This window comes from Alosa alosa, chromosome 13 (assembly GCF_017589495.1).
Source record: "Alosa alosa isolate M-15738 ecotype Scorff River chromosome 13, AALO_Geno_1.1, whole genome shotgun sequence".
In the NCBI taxonomy this organism is placed as follows: Eukaryota; Metazoa; Chordata; class Actinopteri; order Clupeiformes; family Clupeidae; genus Alosa; species Alosa alosa.
In genome coordinates, this window is record NC_063201.1 from 21,768,884 (window position 1) to 21,789,741 (window position 20,858).

The 20,858-nt window shown below is 43.8% G+C and overlaps 1 protein-coding gene across 7 annotated transcripts in view; it reads right to left on the reverse strand.

Moving 5' to 3' along the window:
• cep162 (centrosomal protein 162) overlaps nucleotides 1–20,858 on the reverse strand; it is an 86,709-nt gene that overhangs the window by 52,049 nt on the left and 13,802 nt on the right. For 6 of the 7 annotated variants that reach the window (XM_048260724.1, XM_048260722.1, XM_048260723.1 and 3 more), the window contains 11 exons: nucleotides 13,159–13,332; nucleotides 11,185–11,374; nucleotides 8,993–9,072; nucleotides 7,862–7,935; nucleotides 7,203–7,233; nucleotides 5,523–5,666; nucleotides 4,945–5,142; nucleotides 4,053–4,134; nucleotides 2,628–2,889; nucleotides 934–1,135; nucleotides 356–510 (listed from right to left, as the gene is read on the reverse strand). In XM_048260724.1, the coding sequence (XP_048116681.1) occupies nucleotides 356–510; nucleotides 934–1,135; nucleotides 2,628–2,889; nucleotides 4,053–4,134; nucleotides 4,945–5,142; nucleotides 5,523–5,666; nucleotides 7,203–7,233; nucleotides 7,862–7,935; nucleotides 8,993–9,072; nucleotides 11,185–11,374; nucleotides 13,159–13,332 (1,592 nt within the window). The remainder of the gene's footprint in view (nucleotides 1–355; nucleotides 511–933; nucleotides 1,136–2,627; nucleotides 2,890–4,052; nucleotides 4,135–4,944; nucleotides 5,143–5,522; nucleotides 5,667–7,202; nucleotides 7,234–7,861; nucleotides 7,936–8,992; nucleotides 9,073–11,184; nucleotides 11,375–13,158; nucleotides 13,333–20,858) is intronic. The other variant, XM_048260725.1, reaches the window with a different exon arrangement.

Sequence of the window (20,858 nt, forward strand, 5' to 3'; positions counted from 1 at the left end):
GTGACAGGAGGTATCAAAAACGAATACAAATGTAAAAAAAAGGAGGACAGATAAATGAATTGCCTTTGGGTTTGTATATTTTTGATGTGGCTGTGAACTGATGACAAAGATCAGGATGGTCATGGACCGTCACTAATACGAACTATAACGTTTTACACATGATGATAGTACTTGGAGATCAGAAATGCGGCTTCCATTACATTCTATCTATGCAGCACAATTAATAGTTGCCATAAAAGAGGGGGGAGGGGGGGGTGTAATATTGAGAAGATAAGAAATCCTGTCAGTAGAAAAAGAAAGAAAAACATTTGTTTGAAGGTACTATTTGAAGTGCTGGGGGTGTGACTGTGGTTACCTTTGGGAGTGCTGGGGTGTGGGCTGTGTCCACTTTGAGGCTTTTACGAAGGCTGTCGCTGCTGGCCTCCATCTGCTGCTGGAGGAAGGATGCAAACGACTGCACTGAGGCCACCAGGTCACTGCTCACACGCAGGCTGGTCTTCGAGTCTGCTGCTACACACAAACAGCATTTCAATCTATGCTGAACCAATGGGACCCCTGGCTTAGTATGCCTTGAAACTTAGTGTGGTGTAATGAGAGGAGCATCCATGCCTTCTCTCTGGACACACACTCAGACATACACACACTGGTACACTCACAGCGCCACCACAAAAATAGCAAGTAAAATAATGGTCTGCTAAATGAAAACGCCTCTCTCTGCCTCTTCCATTATTTCCTAATTGAACTTTCATCATTTTCACTGTGCAGGTCTGTGCAAGTGTGTCTTCTCGCTCATCCTCCATTTAAGCTAGCCAGTACCTTTGACCATCTGTGTTTTCTCCCTGATTCTCTCTCACTAACTATCTATTTGTATCAGACACACACCTTTGTCTGCGTCTGTACTCCCCCCCATTGTCCATTTCTCTCAAACTCTACCTGTGATTGCCTGCGTCTGTCCCAGAATGGGGATTCTGCTGGGAGGCTGCTCCTGATTCTGGTGCTTCCTGTGGACAAGTGGAGACGGAGGTTTAGCCGTGTGTCCGGTGCGGACCTTCCCAGGGGTCTTTGCAGCGGGCTGGGCCGGACTGGACTTGGCAGGGGGGATCTTGGGGGCGAAGATGGTCGGTCGCCAAGCAGGCTGTGAATGAGCATGGCATTGAAACATCAGTTAGTGACTGAAAGTGGACTTTGGATATTATATTTATGTAGTTATGTGCTGATACTGTAAAGTCTCTTGTCAGTTTTTGCAGATCGATCAACCCAGAGCACTATAATCCATACTGAGTAGATGTTGGCAAGTAGAAAGAAAACAAATAGAAAAAAAAAGTTTCTCTCTCCTTCACATGACCACTCCATCAAAATGAATGAGTGCATGACAAATGAGTCATCTACAAAACCTTCATCACTTTAAACAGAACAGACATCCAACATCAAGATGGTACTGAACTGCTTTTCTTTGCTTTGCAAACCCTAACTGGTCCAAATATAAACTAAATGTAACAATTTCATTTGGGCTAGGCAAGCCAACTATCAGGGGTGAAGGAGAGAGAGTGAGTTCAGAAAAACTAAACATGTCCCTTCAAAGATGAAACGGTCTCCTGCCACCCGCAAACCCTATTCTATGCCATGCCGCTGAACTTCAAATGGGCATTCTCCCGCCAGCCACAAACCCCATGCTATGCTGCTGAACTTCAAATGGGCATTCTGGCACAAAAACAACTCTTGCTATGACAGCTTTTTTGTCTGCTTATGTGTGTGTGTGTGTGTGGTAGGGTCATTAGCAACTCTCTTCAAAGACTGCACACTTTCAAACTTGCTGAAATTAAAAACCCAGGACTAAGGTTCCCATAATAAGCTGTGTGGGTGCTGCCAGGGGATAGAAGATGCCTGGTGGCTTGTCGAGTCCTTTAATTACTTACGCAGACGAATCTCAGTTAAAAGTCTAGATTAAACAGGCCTGCTCAATCTCACTCCCACAGAGTGCACAGAGGAGAAGACAGCCAGACGAAAAGCATCAGTTGCAGTCGGCCTCGCCCCTTCAGGCACAGTTACCCAGCCTTCCGAGTCCACAGTCACCTCTCTGTGTACGGCGGTGGCAGCAGCAGTCAGCGGAAAAGAGAAGAGGTCCCCAGAGATCCCCTATTACAGTATTCCAGTCAGCGCTGACACCTGGGTTTTCATTTCCGCTGAACAAATGAGGGCCTCATTAGGCACGGCGTTCTGCCCGAGTCCCCGTGACCCCTACAAGTGACCCCAACTGGTACCCTGCGCTGCGCTCTCCCTCCTCTCTGTCTGCCGACTGCAATTAAAAAGGTCCGCCTCAGACAAGAATTATGAACAGACCCATTAGACCTGACACGAATAAGCCCAGTCATAACTACCTTTCATATTTTTATTCTGTGCATGTTTGTGTGTGTTTGTCTCCCAACTGCCTCTGAGTTTTTTTTTGTTTGTCTGTGTCTCTTGAGTCACTGTCTCCGCTCTGAATCACTTCATCAAATTTGATATGTCTGACAAACATACGGTCTTTCTCTACTGCCTTGGGCATCTCTCATCATTAATTCATTCAGTTCCTGTCATCTCCATCTCTCTCTGCAGAAGCGCACCCATTTCTCTCCTAAGTCTCGTACTTGTCGTTTCCTGGCCTTCGCCTTGTTGCTGGGGGGTTGTCGTCTGGAAGTCTTCTCCTCTTCCTGCTCCTCCATGAGTCTGCGCACCTCCTCGGCGATGCCTCGGCGGTGTGACGTGGCTGAGACCGGCCTCTCCTCCTCCTCCTCCTTCTCTTCGTCCAGCGGTCGTACCCTGGCTGGGCTCTTCTCTCGTGGCTCCCTCACCACCTCCTCCTGCTGACCCTCCTGCACCCTCATCACCCCCTCCTGCTGATCCACCTCACTGCAGCACAACAGAGGAACAAGAATGAGTTCACAAAGCTAAATAGTCAAACAAATAACCTGGGCTCCAAAAACCACTAGCTACATACATAGACATACTATCGGATATAGCAAGAACCAAAATGTACTAAACAAAACGGATACTGTGAACATTTGGAAAATAACCTTAACAGAGATAACATGATGACTGACAATCAACGATTCAGAAAGCTTGGTCCCCATGGTAATAATAAATATATATATTTTTAAGGTGAGATATAACATTAACTGACAACATCCTTCTTATAGCGCTTTATATGTGCGTGTGTGTGTATGAATGAATATTACTCATTACAATGGGGAAGAAATGCAGTGCGTATGACCTCCACTGTGCCTTTGCTTACGTAAGGGATAATGTGTAGAATGCTGGTCATTATCAGGAAAATAAGTCCTGACAGGGTGAACCGGACCCCAACGCGCCAGCGGAGGGGTTTTGCTTCGACCTGAAGGGATTTATTTTCACTTATTATACGGCTACTTGCCAAACCAAAAATGTTGTAAAGAGATGTCTCTTTACATTTATTTGTTACCGTTTAGTCTTTTGGCTGAGAAACAAATAGTTCGCAACACACACTGAACTTGAATCAAACATTCTTTAGAACACAGCTGATCAACCGTATGCTTTTACTTTTGAATGAAGAAGTGACCGGACTACTTGCGAAGTGATATAAAAAAAGACGTAAATCAAAAGCACAAAACCTGTTGCCATTGACAGCGGTAATTATGTTTGCTGCATTAATTATATGAATTAATTTTACTGTAGAACGTTGGGAAATTCCATTCAAGTCAATAGAGCGTTCTACTAGAATTGTGAAGAGCAATATAATAAAGCTGCTTAACCCACACTTACAGCAAATGCTTCCAACTGTCACATTTAAAAGACCCTGTCTTGCAAAAAAGAAAAAAAAAAGATGTACTGACATTAAGATCACCACTACTGATGTAAGTAGTAATTGACAGAAATGGACAACCTTTCATAGCACGACATGGTGTTGTAATTGTCTCAAGTTGAAGCGATTTACTGATAACTAATGGACAGTATTTCCTAAGCGGAATCCCATAAACACAGGCCCAGACCAGTTCTAATTGTGTAATGAGGTACTCCATCCCTAGGGGAGGTCATACCTGACTGGATGAAGAGAGAAGCCGCGGGCGAAGCTGGAGTCTGGACCAATGGGGCGCATCAGCTCCTCAGCAGTGGGCAGCTCTGAAACCCAGGACAGCCAATCACTTCAAGATGCCATTCTACTCGTCACTACCAATGTAGGTTACAACAACATATGTATGTGTGTGTGTGTGTGTGTGTGTGTGTGTGTGTGTGTGTGTACCTGACCGTGCTAATGTATGCAGAGCAGTGTGTAACCTTTGACATGACCCCTGAAGCTCAGTGTATGTGTTCCAGTTGTTTGCACACAGCTGGGGCTAAAGTCATATTGATATTTTGTACATGTAATTTAATCATTTGTGTGAGATGATTGTTATGTGGATTTTATTTAAGTCCAGACAGTTCCTGTGATCGATCCAATGATTGATTGCTTGTATGCACGTGTGTGTGTGTGTGTGTGTGTGTGTGTGTGTGTGTGTGTGTGTGTGTGTGTGTGTGTGTGTGTGTGTGTGTGTACACAACCCTGTTTCCAAAGAAGTTGGGATGCTGGATAAAATGTCAATAAAAAACAGAATGTGATTATCAGCAGATCTCAAAAACCTATATTTGGTTGCAAAAAGGACAGCACTATGTCACAAAAAAGGAGGGATCAACTTTTTTGAAACGTGTCGCTGACGTCAAAATCCAAATGAACATATATATATATATATATTTGTTTTAAAACAAAAACAATAAAATTGATTTGTTTCAACAATGAATATGTTGTCTTTGCATTATTGCCAATTAATTATAGGGTTTACATTATTTTGAAATCATAGCATTCTGTTTTTATTTACATTTTACACACCGTTCCAACTATTTTGGAAACGGTGTCGTATTAATAGCACTAATAATAACTAATAGCACTTTAACCTGAGTCTGTGGTGGAAGCAGGCTTAAGCATGGAGGTGAAGGGGTCTGCAGGGAACAGGGTCTGGCTGGTGATGCCTCCTGCAGCCAGAAATGACCTCTGCTCTTTGACCTCTGACTCCTCCGCTGAGCGGCTCAGCTGCCTGTAAGCCTCCTGCAAGGCCTCCACCTCACTGGCCCCACTCTGACCATAGGACTGACCTGAGAGAAAGAGAGAGAAAGAGAGACAGAGACAGAGAGTGAGAGAGAGAGAGCGGGCAAATGAGAAAAAGTATTGTGTTGTTCTGTACACTACATTTTCTTTTGTTTGTTTTCTATTATATTGTGCTATTGTGATCATATGAATGTCCTATTTTGCTTTTTTTCTTGCATTTGAATGTGAAATTGAGAAATAATAGGGAACAAGAGAGAAAAAAATGGAGAGCATCAGGTTGAAAGAAAGAGGGCCAAATCTACAGCTGAATCATTAGACAGGGGCCACTGGGAGGGGGGTGATGTGTGTGTGTGTGTGTGTGTGTGTGTGTGTGTGTGTGTGTGTGTGTGTGTGTGTGTGTGTGTGTGTGTGTGTGTGTGTCTCAGACCTGCTGGGGCCTCAGTAGTGTGGGCTTCACCGTCCTCTCTCCTCCCCCCCTGCTTCTCCTCCTTCTCCTCCTCGCTGCTCCCAGCAGAAGCCTCCGCAGGGGCCAGCGCTCCATCAGTAGAGTTTAGTGAGTCATGCAGCGACACTGAGGGGGACAGGACACAGTCACTACGTTTGCATGACACTCGAAAAAAAAAACAAATTATTGTGTTAGTCCAACCCAAACTGACGTTTTTAAATGCATGCAAACATGTTAGTCTAACTGAAATCGGAGGAAAAAGAAAGCTCTTTCAGTCCGACTAACACACCTAGATAATTCAAAAATAGCTCGAGTTACTCATGCATGTATACGCTCCATCGGACATGCGTATCTTTGGACATTTCAGTCTTCAGCCCTTTTAGCTCAGTGAGCAAGCTAACTACATAAGCCTTATGCCACAACGCTACATACTCATAAGTTTCACCTTATTTCATACATATATGAATTAACATCCTCCAGAATGTCCATATGAACATTTTCAACAAGTAAGGTCAACTATAGACCTCTGAAGTTTGCCTACAAAAAAGCTACCATCTTTACCCATAAAAGGATGTCCGGTGTCTTGCGATTTTTCCAGAATGCAGAGGTCTTGCTCTACACACTTTGAGTGGATACTGTGACCTTTGACAGCGAACTTTGATTTTTGCTACCCCAGAGCTAACTTGCAATGCAACTTGCCATAGGTAGTTACTGTCATAGATATATAGAATATATATATATATATATATATATATATATATATATATATATATATATATATATATCATAGATATATAGAATATATATATATATATATATCTATGGTTACTGTAGCTTCAATTAACACACGGATCTCCTTATTTGGCAAAGATGGCATCTTTGGGTACTTTTTGTAGGCGAACTTCAGGTCTATTTAACTAGTTACACTGATGATGCAAAGCTAGTGAGAAAGCGAATCAAGCTAATATGGATTGTTTGGGTGTTTATGAACAGGGAGGGGAGCATCTAGATGATCTATGCCACTAGCGTAGCGGAGTAAAACATGCATACTTTGTAAATGTAAATGTAAATGTAAATCAGGTTTATAGGCCAAGTATACTTGCGTATGCAAGGAATTTGGCCTCTGCATTTATCCCATCCGTGAATTAGTGAGACACACAGAGCACACAGTGAAAACACAGTGAGGTGAAGCACACACTAACCGGGAGCAGTAAGCTGCTATAGTGGTGCTCTGGGAGCAGTGACGGGTTAGGTGCCTTGCTCAAGGGCACTTCCGCCGTGCTCAACCACTTCCCCCGCCCACATTTTTCCTACTGGTCAGGATCGAACCGGCAACCCTTCAGTTTCAAGCCTGAAGCCCTAACCAGTAGGCCACGGCTTTAGTCAATCATTCTCCTTCCCTTCGATTCCCATCCAGCATGTAAACGCAGTAGTCCAGTCCAGTCATCTAGCTATAACTGTAGCTCGGCGAAACTGTGCACATACTGAGTGTTAAGCACACACGCACCCCAAATACACAAAGGCTCCCCTACAGATAACAAACACACACGTTATAACAAAATTGGGCTCATCCATTTCTTTATGAGCTCTCCCTCTCACACAATCACAATCACAATCAGACCCATGTCACACACCACTGTGAGTAGAAGCAGGAGCATGTACCTTTAGCCAGCATGCCAGGCTTATTTGGTCTCTGAGAGAGAGAGAGAGAGAAAGAAAGAGAGAAAGAGAGAAAGAAAGAAAGAAAGAAAGAAAGAAAGAAAGAAAGAAAGAGAGAGAGAGAGAGATAGAGAAGAATACAACAGAATGAAAATCACATTCATTAAAATCTCCACCTCCCCCAACACACACACACACACACAGATTTTAGAGCATCATAAACATGACATTTCCATTACATGTGGTAATTAAGCCCAACAGGCTCCACCAGGAGGCTTGACACCACAAGGCCAGTGAAAAGCAATGGGACTGGACTTTAATCTTTGCTACTGCGCACAACATAAAACAACCTCACAGCAATCAATAGAGAAGGGAAGACATTAATAAGATAATAGGATGGATATAAATAAATAAATAAATAAATAAATAAATGACGGCAGGGAGAAAAAAAATGTAGTGCATTGACTGATATGCCAATAGCATTATCAGTCGAGGCGCTGCAGCTCTTGCTGATGTGCAATCGGCCTCATCCAGCTAATCTCTGGTTTCCAGGGAATGTGCAAATTGGCCAGAATGACTTATGTACTTGTACGTGTTTGTGTGTTTGCGTGTGTGTGTGTGTGTGTGTGTGTGTGTGTTTTGCGTGTGTGTGTTTTCTGCACCTGCTCCTGTGGCTCCTTCTGCCTCTCGCTGACCTCGTCCTCATCAAAGTCCTCGCTGTAGTCAGCGGAGCTGCCTGTGGGGTCAGAATAAAAATGAGAACGGAGAGCTTGGCCAGCCATGTTTACACTCTCACTGTCCTCACTGAATTACTCACTTGAGAAAGATAGTGGTAACATTTACAGGAAAACGATGTACTGTGTTTTTGTAAGGCACACTTTTGTCTGCAGTTAGCCTTTATAACATGCACAGATTAATTGATCTCTAGCCTGGCCTTGCCTTCCTACGTACTTCCGCTCGATTTGCATCTCCCTCCACGGGGATGGCAAATGGCCAGGCTAATTGATCCCCAATATTAAGTACATACTCCATAAATGGGAGATTTCTTCAATTCCAATCACACACAATAGGCCAGGGGTAAGCAAACTTTTTGGCTCAAGGGCCACATTAGGTTTCAAAGTGACTTACATATGTCAACTATATTACATTGTCCCCGGAGCAACTTGGGGTTCAGTGCCTTGCTCAAGGGCACAGTGATGAAAGCCGGGAATTGAACCCGCAACTTTTCAGGCTACTGCATGCTAGCCCAGCTTCTTAACCACTACACTACCACATACACAGAAGAGAAACATTTTGGGCATGTCTAGTTTTATGATAGATGTGATAAGAGTTCAACTGTCTTGTCATGTCTCCATTTTTGCTTTTTACATTTTTTTTATGGGATACAAATGCCTCAGCACTCAGCTTGTAATTGGTTAGCTGCCAAAAACGCACTTGACATTAGATTTTTTTTTTTGTCTAAGAAGCTGAACTTTAAAAAAAAAAAAAAAAAAAAAAAAAAAAAAGATGCCCTGAGCTTTAGAAAAATATGCTGTTTTAAAAGAAGGTCTACTTCATAGACTAAAAGAGACGCTGTCAGCTTCAAACAAATATGTCAGGTGTGAACACAGCCTAATTGTGAATGAGAGAAAAAAAGAAAGGCAGTGTGTTTGTGTGTGCGAGAGAGAGAGAGAGAGAGAGAGAGAGAGAGAGAGAGAGAGAGAGAGAGAGAGGAGAGAGAGAGAAAGGGAATAAGTGTGTGTGCGCGCATGTGTGCGTGCGTGCAAAAGAGCATGAGAAGAAATGAGCATTACCTGGAGAGACTTTCTCAGGTTCACAAGGTTTAAACAGTTTATTTTCCTCCTCCTTCAGATCCTCAGGCACCTCCGTCCTCCTGCAAAAAGAAGAAGAGATGACTCACTCTTCCAGCTCATTGTGTCTGAGATCACAGCCCATTCACCCAGATAGGAATACACAAACATGATGGATGTGTTGACAGCCTACAGTTGGAAATCCATGCGTCACACACATGCACATAATATAGGCCGCGCACGCACGCATGCACACACGCACGCACGCAAAATGTTGTGAATAATTTCAGGGATTAAAGTGAAAAAAAATCGTTTGTCTTAACTTTTTTCAGGCCATAAGTCATACGTTGTTCATATCTACCTATAGAGATAGCACCCCTTTTGCGGTCGCGACCTACTGGTTTTTAATGTACAAAAAGATGCAAACAGCAAAGTAAAGGGAGTATTAAGCCTTATTCACGGCGACCATTGTTTTAAACCAAAACGAGGCTACAGGGTACACTTACTATATAATTAATGCCACCTACAGGTGAATGCATAGAACATAACAATCCTATGGTTTGTGTACCCTGTAGCCTCGTTTTAGCCGCCAATGGCCACCATGTGAATAAGGCGAATTGAGTGTTCTTGATTGAGATTGAGTTTTCCTGATGAACAAAAATATATTTTAGTACCATCCCTGACCATTGCTGATTAGCCATTGCTGTTTCTACTGCAGCAATATTGTAGAAAGGCTTTAACACACTCTTATTTAATTACTTCAGGCCAAAAGTGTTTAAAGGGGAGATTTTTTTCTTGTTAATATGCAATTCAACACCAAGTAAAAGTATTTCTTTTGAAATTTAAATGAAGTTGTATGGACTGGACTATGTTTTTTTTATTTTTTTAAACGGCGACGAAATTGTGAATTTCCAGAGCACACTTGGCAATCGACTCCTACGGATTTTCCCCTAAAGATGGCAGCAAAGATAGCAACATTTCCGGAAAGGTACTGGCTTGATGAAATTCATTCTGGACTCTCTATCCGACCACATAAAGACCTCGGGATACTTCGGTTTGGCTCTAGGGACCCTTACTCACTACCACGTTAAGTGTAATGTTGTTTGGAACTGTAGAAGAGGTATAAAAATAGCGCTTTGTAGCGGCAAAATAATATGCCCTTCTCACTTCCACGCTAACGAGTTTTGACTAAAAACGGTAACATCGAACTTTCTCAAAACACATCCGAATGACATGATTTGGATGTCAACTCAACGTATGTACTCCCAATCATCCGTAAATTGATCTAAAGTGCATTTTACTCCGAATAATTCCTTTAAGGAATAACCAATGTTAACAAACTAACTGGCTAGATCACCTTAGAAAGCTAACATGCACATTAGCTAAAAACAAACCTTATTCAAACGAGAATAATACAAAAAAGGTCTTTATTTAAACCAGCAACAATAATCTATATTACATCTAGTAGCCTATAACTTTTATGGAAATATAGCTAAGCCCTCTCTACTGAAGTATGAAACAGCAAGTGATGCACTCAGTGTGGAATGGTGGGGGAACGCGTCGCTGCTGCTCCGGTAGCTTATTTATACTCTCCAACCAGCAAATCAGCACCCTCGAAATTCAGACGGGACGAATTAGAAAAGTGTGATTGGCAGATTCAATAGCTGTCAATTAAAATTGACCAATTTGGGCTACGGTTTATATTGCGTCGCTTTACACATAATGTTAGTTGCATTGATTAAAAACTGTAACAAATATAGCTGCAAGCAGCAATGAGGGGGCCAAGCAGAATAGGCCGGAGTAGCCACGGTGACAAGATAGAACTCAGCAGACACCCGGGATCAACAGGGCTGAAACAGGGCTGAGTATTGCCTCCGCCAGCCAGCCCCCCCCCTAATCACCCCAGCCCGTCCCACCCAGTCCTGCCCTGCCCTGCCCTGCCCTGCCCTTGCACGCACGGATTAGAATTAACTGGATCCAATATGGCGGCCGAATCAATTATGACGACATCACAAGTTGACCTGGGTCGGCTTAAGGAACTCCAACAGTATTACCAGAAACCACTAGTGCGTTGTAATTCTAAGCACAACAGTAGCTACAGGCCAAAAGCTTCGCTGCTTGGCCCCCAATAATTCAGCAGCCCCTGGTATGTGTGCGCGTGCGTGTGTGTGCGCGCGTGTGTGTGGCCCAGGTACCTGAGCAGGGTGGTGAGGGTGGAGCCGGTTGACTCCAGCTCACGGTTGAGGCGAGAGTAGTCAATGGTGGAGTTGGCACCACCCTCCAGACGGGCGAAGAAGCGACGCCTCTCCTCCTCCTCTTCCTCCTCCAGAGTGTCCAGCCCCGAGTGGGACGCCACGTCCACAGGGCCTGACGCCATGACCGAGTCTGGGGCCGCAACACACACACACACACACACACACACACACACACACACACACACACGGAGAGGAATTAATACATAATATACTAAAAGCAGATGAGCGAAGTATGAATGAATAGAAATTAATAAATAAAGTATTATGTAATATGTCATGAGTAATATGTAAGCACAAGCATGTTATTCCAACAATGCCATGAATATCAGAATCACAGCAATCGCAAAATTGAACAATAAAGTCAGAAGAGTGCTTGAGTGATGATCTTCAAATGGTACCGGGTATTTCTGAAAACACATTCTCAAAGTAAAGGCCAGGGGAACTATCCTAGAAATCTAGACGCACCCTAGCGGCAGCAAATGTAATTAGGTAGTCTAGCAACTCTCCGTTGGCTTGCGAGCTGGAAAAATTAAACTTCGATAAGGCCAATCACATCATGTATAGAGTCGGTAGGTGGGCTTAACATAGTCGCAACGGTTCGACGTGAATTCCCTGCTACTTGAAAACAAAGAAGATGGATGTTGCTGTTGGCGAACAGTGTGACACGAGTTATGCTTTTTTAAGTTGGCCTAAAATTCATATGAGTGCACACCTCTGCTAATGCCAAAGACAAACACCTCATTTCATAACCAAGCTGACATGCCAGTAGGAATCATTCCGAAATTGAATTGGCTTGTCCTTGGCTACTTCCTCCAAGTTTCACGAGAAATCGATTCACGAGAGACGGGTAGTGTTGGCATAATCCTGCACACAGACAGACAGACCATCTAAACCCTAAAAAAATATCCTCTCTGGTGGAGGTGATGAAAAGCAAAGAAAGGATGTTTTTCACGAAACAGATGAGAACACATTTTCATGCATTCCGTTGAGAGCACACTCTTACAACACAGTGGTGCGCGGGCTTATCCCAATTAAGGGGCTTGCGGTGGCCTTTGGACAATATTTTAAATGATATTCGGGCCATTTACATAATGGCTTAAATCAACATCAACAATATTTTCTAAAATGTCGGGTTGAATTATAGGAGCAGGGGAGAGTGCAGGTGGCCCCTGAATGGACCCGTGCACGACTCTTACAATGGCCAGGAATACACTCTGAGGGAACTACAATGGCCACGAATACACTCAGAGGGAACTCTAAATATACTGTATGAGGCAAAAGGTGCACAAATCTAGCCATTGAGGTTGTCTGTGAAGGCCTGGAGTGAAAACATAATTTCACTTACAGCCCGCCAAAGATACCTACTGCTTCCTAGTAAGTCATTTTTTGTTTGATTAAAGGCTTTCCTACAACCGAAAAATTATTCATTCAATGAGTGAAAAATGAAGTTTTGAGTTATTCTTTTTTCATTATGACTTCTACAAGATGTGCATGTTTAACCATAACTTGGCTCGGTAATGAGCAAACACAGGCAAACAAAATCTCTCATTTTGTCAAGTGGTGTAAACGTAATGAATTCCATGATTAAGAGCTGGCAGAATCAGACACCAATTCAGGTTTAGCAACAATGAAATCAATTAAGATCAACCCAACATCATAATTTCTTTTTATGATGTTAGACTGCCTTAATACACGTGTGCCAATTGGTGCATAAGCAGGACCACCTCCGAAGTGTGAGATATATTATGAGAGCATTGAACTCAGACTTTGCTTCACATTGTGGAGTTCTTAGCTTCCACTGCATCCTATGTTACTTGTAATAACAGGACATTTGTCAGCGTCTTTCTATCCTGTACTTAACAGATGAAGATGGGATGGATGTGTGGACAATGAACGACCAGACAGATCTCTCACCATCAGGCTCCAGGCTGTCCCTGCTGAAAAAGCCAATTGCGGACCTCTCTGCCACTCCCAGTTCCCCCTCTTCATCTCCAGACGCTTGTCTCAGAGGCTTCTCCTCATCCTCCTCCTGGATAGGCTGGGACTTCCTCAGAGACTTCCGGAATGTTCTACCAGGGCCCAGCAAACCTGTGAAAACAGAGAACACGGTCTCACCAGAACAGAGAACAACTCGGGTTCTATACCATCACACAGAACATCTTTTTGAAGAGTGAAGAGCTCGGATATGAAAACAAGGAGAGAGCTAGAAGGAAAAAGAGAGAAAAGAGATAGAAAGAAAGAAGGAGAGATACAGAAATACCGAAGGAGAGAAACAAAGAGACTGTCTGAGCAGAGACTGTTGTTTCACATCAGTGAAAAACACACTGACTTGGAAGCCTGTGATTGGCAGAGCTGAACAACTTCAAAGACCAGAAAATGCTGACATAACATGGCCGACGGGGACAGAGGACAAAATCCAGTGGGAACTCTAAAGGTTTCTCATTTGAGGGCAAAAAACAAAACAAAACAAAACAAAGCATAACATAAAATGAACCAAGCAAGCCCCAGTGACAGCACAACTTTTTGTCTCAGAGGACCTCAGACTATCAAATGGTTGTCAACTGGAAGAAATGATTCAGCCCCAGAGGAACATCTATGCCCAAAATTGCAACCATAAAAAGACATGGCATTACAAAACAAAAAACTCCAGACACTTAAAAAAAATCTGAAAAGACTGCCCATCAAGCCAACCACAATAGAGATAAAGTAGGTTAGTTAGTAAGTTAGTAACTAAACAACAACCACAATTAACTCACAACACTGTACACTAAACTACAACTTAACTAGATTCTTATCTGTGGATGCTACTAAACACAACTGTTCTACTGTGGTTTAGTTTTCATCCCTCACCATCACTGCCCTCACTACCATCGCTCTCCACAAGTGCATCATGGGATGGGGTGTCTGTGATGGGGGGCAGGGCCTCCTGTTCAGATGCATTGTGAGAAGCGTGATGTCTGGGAGAACTGGTTGTTGATCCTGGCGTCCTGTCAGAGGAATCATGGGAAGCCAGGTGGCTCCTGCGTCTGGGTGCACTATAGGAGCTATTCTCAGAGGACACAGGTGATGCAGTTTGGGAACGGTGCTCCGAGGGCAGTGAACTCGCCAGTGCTGCTGATGCATTCTGGGAATTGTAGTGTGAGGCTAGCTGTGATCTAAGGGAGCCACTGGGAGACGCCACCGGTGCCTCCGGCCTGTCTGGACCTTCCTGGGAGGACTCAGGAGGAGGGCTGGGGGTTGCAACTGGAGGGCTGGGCCTCTGACGTATGGCTCTGGTGCGTGGTTTTGGGATAGGCTTAGTGAGCGCTTTCACTTGGAGCATTAAGCAACGCAGGAGGAGGTAGAGAAACAGGGTGAGGAAAAACAGAGAGGACAGAGCGTTAGAAAGTGAGCATGCAGCAAGGACCTTTTAAAGAGACTGTGTGGGTGAGGGAGGAAAGAGCAGCAGCAACACCTCAGTAGAAGGGATGACAAAAATGACTGAGTGGGTGAAATACCGGTACTACATTTGACTTCTGAGTAGGCTGCTTGCTCTGAAAGGGAAGGTTGTGGGTAATACTAATTACATAAGCAAAGCTGAAATAGTTCTAAACTACTAAACACCTAATACTACACATTAATGTTATATAGGAGGACTCCATAAGCAAATCAATTTACATAATCTACAATCTACATGAATTTATATCGGCCACCTTACAATAGCAAAAGTCAGAGTCAGCCCAGTGTGCGGGAATGACTTCGCTTCACTGTGCAAAGGACATAAAAAGCACTGACCCATGGGTAGCCATTGGATCATTCTTTGTGAGAGGCAGCACATTGCAGGGACTACGGTTCACACTAAACTACGTGCCAGAGGGGAGCGGTGGAGAGCATAGGGCGCATAGGAAGTCTGTGGGAGTGGACAGGGCTGGTTCACTAGTGGGGAACAGCACGGCTGGTGGATGGGATACCCTCTGCTGGGTTCCTCTTGGGCTGACTCTCCTCCACGCTGGGCTTTTGAGCTTTCAGAAACCTGCGCTTCACAGGCTCCTCTGACACACGATGAGAGCCAGGGCGGACAGAGAGAGACACATAATAGATGATCGCAGATTATGAGCAACCGCAGAGAAAATGACACATACACACACATGAGAAAAAAATGCAGAGAAGAGAAAAAAAAGAAGAGGAGACGGAATGTCCTGCGATGACTAAAAAAAGGACAAGGAAGACTCAGGCCAAGATGACCGCTGCAGTAATTAAACTGGCTGTGATGCCACAGATCAGAGTCCTGCAACGGGTCGGGTACCCGACGGATATCCGCATAAAAGTTGCTCAAACTGGTGCATTGTGATTGTGTATTCCCTTTAGGTAAAGCTGCCACCAGACCCACTGTGGCATCTGTGGCATCACAGCCAGTTTGATCACATGTCCCTAGCAAAACCAGCTGCTCTACCTAAGTGAAGTATATATGCATGTTTGTATGTGCGCAGTGCGGTCTTGATATTAAGCAGGCATCATCCAGGGTTGTCTCCACGGGAAATCAAACCTCACCACTCATTGTGAGTGTAGTGTATGTTTGCATCACTACAGAAGGCAGATAGCATACTACTAAAGCTGACAAAGTTGAACACATTTCACAGAAATGGAAAGAGAAATAGAAAAAAAGGAAAACATTGCGGTTAATGTGTTATTGCCAGAATAATCTCTCTCTCTCTCTCCATGTGCGGAGTGAGTGTTGGAGCGTGGCATGAGTGCTTGAGCGTGAGTGGAATCTCTTTGAAACTGTCTTTCAAACTTCTAACTTTTGTGCGTCTTATTTCCGTGTTTTCCTGTTTTTTGTATTTAGCGCTAACTCTTTAGTTTTTAGTTTTAGTTTTTTTAGTTTGCGTTTTTTTGTAGTTTGCTCTCCCGCTGAGTCTGCGGCTCCAGTTTGGAGCGTGACTGCTGCGGGAACAATGGATTTCGATCATTTAACGAGACAGCATGGTGTGAGAATTGTTTGTTCCGCAAGTGTTGAAGAATGTAGTTTGGCGGTGGGTCACGTTGTTGGCCATGAACATGTTAAATCGGCCTCTCGCATGAACAATGCGATTGTGATTTTTCTTGGTACAGTTGCAAAAGCAAGGGAGGTAGTTGCGACAGGTGTAGAAATAGTCGTTCGAGACTGCCCAAGACACAAGAGTGACAGTGCAGGTCAGCCAGCGACTGGCTTGGCTGAACCGAGTGAGGGTTCCCCTTCAACTCGTCCCCAATCCGCAAGTGGCTTGGCTGATCCAGTTGTGAATGATTCTTCCACGACTCGCCCCCCGTCCGCTGACGGTCTGTCATCGGAGCGAATTGGGGTGGACGACGTTGGGGTGGATAGTGGCCCATCTGGGGCAGAGCTAGTTGAATTTGGTCCTGTGGCCACACATGATTCTGTGGCCGTAGATGGCACCTCTCCGGTGGCTGATTTAATTGATGCCTGCGTGACAGTGAATGACCTGATAAATAAGGAGCTTGCCGCGTTAAGCGGGAGTAATACGGTGCATAGGCCTTTAGAGGACATTTGTTTTGATGATGGCGTTGGAGCTTCGGGCTCACAGGCGTCTGTGCAAGATGTTGAAATGGTCCCATTTAAAATCCCGGTAAAGAGAAAGAGTGAGCAGGAGGAGGGAAACGCTAGTAAGGCAAAGAGGGAAGAGGTGCGCCCGACTGATGACAGCGACAATGAGTCTGTTTTCTCTGACATGTCGGACTGCTCGTTGGGAGACCTCGCCGCATCTGGTGAGGGGCTACCAATATAAATAAAGCAGAAATAAATATAAATAATAAATAACGTTCAGGTTGAACAGTACTTTTCTGATTGCGGTCAATTTATTAATGATGTTTCCCGTCTGATAAGTGAGCGTGCTTTTACTAATAAGGAGACTGCGCGCCTCCGAAAGTTCCTGACAAAGCTTAGGAGACAGGTACGGGAGTCGTCTTCCCCGCCCCCGGTGACATCAGTATGATGAATACGTTTCGAGCCTGCACCCTGAATTTAAACGGTGCACGGGACAAAGCTTAAGAGGTTAACTTTCTTTGACTTCATCACCCTGAAACGGTAGGATGTTATGTTAGTGCAAGAAACTCATAGTGACAATGTTAACGAGGTGGAATGGAGGAGGGAATGGGATGGCCAAATTGTTTTTAGTCATAAATCCTCTGTAAGCGGAGGTGTGGCGATTTTATTCACAAAATTGTCCATACCTCTTTCTTGCCACGTAGAGGAAGTAGTTCCAGGCCGACTTTTGACAGTCAGGGCCGTTTTTGATGACTGTGTAATGTTTGTTATAAATGTGTATGCACCAACGAATGGGGCAGAGAGGGTGCGTTTTTTTAGTAAACTTGATGAGGTGTTCAGTGACCTGGATCCAGACAGTCTTGTTTTTATGGGTGGTGATTTTAATTGCACTGTTGATGATCGATTGGATAGGAATCACTTGGAACCTCATACTCCCTCACAGCTGGCAGTACGACAGTTGATTAATACCCATGATCTGCAGGACACATGGAGAACTTTGCATCAGAACACCAGACAGTACACATGGACTCATAGTAGAGAGAATTATATTTCCTTAGCTCGTTTGGATAGAATTTACATTTTCAGGCAGCATCTCAATAGTTTAGTATCATGTCATATTTTGCCAACTGGTTTTTCTGATCATTTTGCTGTAGTTTGCAGTGTGAGAATTAAGGCTTTTAGGCCTGGGAGTGCATATTGGTGTTTTAATACTTCACTTTTAGTGGATGACCATTTCAAGGAGACTTATGTTTTTTTGGGGGATTTTTAGCCTACAAAAAAGCTCTTTTTCCTCCTTGCGGGAATGTTGGGACCATGGCAAGGTTCAGATTAAGCTTTTCTGCCAACAGTATACCTTAAGCGTTACTAAGGATATCATTCTCTCACTTCAAGGTTTAGAACATGATATCTTGAACTTGCAGAAGTCTGGGATGTCCACGGAGCAGTTTCAGCTCTTGGAGGAGAAGAAGGGCAGACTTACTGACCTATTGAGTGTCAGGGCACAGGGGTGCGCTTTTGCACGCCTAAGCTTTTCAGAGCGTTACCCTGATGGATGCTCCGTCCAGGTTTTTCTTTAATTTGGAACGAAAAAATGGTCAGAGTAGGTTGATACATAGTTTGAGGTCTGAATCGGGCCAGGACCTGTCTGAGCCTGCTCAGATTCGTAACTATGCGAGACCGTTTTACTCTAAGCTGTATGACTGTGAGTTACAGTGGGCAGTGCTTCGACTTGGCCAGCTTCACTCGCGGTCCGCGAGTGGGATCACGCGGTATCACGCGACTTTAATTTGTATTTTTCCAGTGAGACGCTGCAACAACCCAAACAACCGGTAGATGGCTCAAGTGAGCAGGGTGTAAATTAAAAAGAAATGGAGCCTGGGAAACCCTACACAGACTTCACTATAGACTTTAGCAGACTGGTTTAGAAATAATGTAATAGCCAGAAATATGCCTGCCCTACCCTAATAAAGAAATATTTGGTTAACTGCGAAAGTGAATCCCGTTTGCAGTCGTGAGAGACGCGAGGACAAATCAAACATTCTGGTTTTCTCCGAGTGCAACGATGATAGACAGACATCATTTGGACAAAATATAGAGTACTAACCTCCATAGCTCAGCCAAATGCCTTCCTGTTACGTCCTGTTATCACGGAGTTACAGGCGATAAAACCATTTTTGATGGTCACAAGTTTACTTCATTAGGGACTGTTCGTTATTTATTTAAGGGCTACCGAGGAGTTTTGGGAGCATTAGTCCAAAAAAGACGTGACCCTCCCTCGCCAGCAATACATTTTTCTATGACCCTCCAAAATGATTATGAAAAAATCACTGTCAACTTTTTTCCGGGTTTATCGCCTACTGTATTTTAACGTTTTCACATATTTGGCCATAAGCCGCTTATCATCACAAAACCAAACTACAAAAGGCTTAACACTTTAACAGGGGAATTAATTGGGCATGAATCATGCTGAACGCTATTTTCGCTACCTTAGAATAATAAGGTTCTATCTGCGTTTTGAGTAGGTACAACCGGGACTGATTGAAAACGGGACGAATGAAACATTCGGTTTTCTCCGAGTGCAACGATGATAGACAGTCATCATTTGGACAAAACATGGAGCATATTAACCTCCGTTGCTCAGCCAAATGCCTTCTTGCTACGTCCTGGTATCCACGGAGTTACAAAGTTTATACACCGATTTTTTGATGGTCACAAGTTTACTTCATTAGCGGTTTTTTTTTTTGGATTATTAAAGAGTGTTTTTCATTTAAAGGTTTGACTTTGTGCTTATTCAGTAGAGCATTTAGTGCTCTCCCAATCCCAGACGCTCACATTGCATGTTTGTTTGTAATGGATGCAACCCTTGAGATAGGCTATCGCGTTTGACAATGAGTTGTTAACAGAACCAAGACATATAGCCCAGCAGCAATCTAGGGACTGATCGTTATTTATTGAAGGGGCCACCGGAGGAATTTTGAGTGCTTCAGTTGGAAGTTGCATGACCCTCTCTTGCCTGCTAGAAATTGTTCAATGACCCTCCGACAGAATTGTTAAAAAGACATGACCCCCTGCCAATTGCTGTCTTCGCCGGCGCCACAGCCACACACTTTGTGATAACGTTCTTAAATCAATCTTTCCCGTGAGCTTGCATGCTACCAGTCCTTCCTTTTCAAATGTGTTGTGCCTGTTTGCACAATTTCACAAATAATCATATGTGATTAATAGTATGACAAATAATCCCTATGCGGGGACGAAATAATGCATGCCAACTTTTTCCGTGTTTATCGCGTATTTTAACTTTCCCCGCTGTCTTGCCGCTTTTAATGTTTTCCGTAAGAATATCCCATATTTTAATACTCTCATAACAGCCCTGCCATCGGGCCTGTCTCTGTGTTGCCCTGTTGCTAACCCTTGCCCTTCCAACGAAACAGATGTCTCCAAATCATCGTTTTTCCTTGCTTGAAGGCTTAACTTAGAGTGATGTTAACCTATTTAAGTTTAACGGTAGCGATTGTCGTGGAGAGCACGATTCATTGGCTTGCATGTTCGGCCTTATGTCTACGTGCGCACCTGAGGCTACTCGGCTGCATAAGGAAATAATTTCCCCTGTTTGTATGTTCACTGCAAGTTGGCCTACCATAACTTACCAACTCTGCACTGTAGACTGGCTATTTATATTTTTCTGTGAAATAAGCAAATGTATTTGTTCAACTTTATGAAGCAGAATTATGCATAGGGTACTTGGAACATAATACATTTGACAAAGAACAGATGAATGTTGCTAGTGACAAAATATTAACTTTCAGTGTTTTACGATGTCTTTGTCATGGGGAAGTGTTTTCCCCATGCATTTATTCTAGGTTACTGTCAGTGACTGCCGTGAGAGAAGCGGGCTCTGTGTTTCGTTCATGTCAGTGACTGACGCGAGAGAAGCGGGGTCCGTGTTGTGTTGTGTTGCGTTGCGTTAATTTATTTTCATTGGGCATACCATACCGTGCCGTGCCGTGCCGTCCCGTCCACAGCTCTTCAGTTCTGACAAAGCCAAAATTACTCCTTTTGAAACAATGAGTGCAGGAAGCGCGTTTGCATG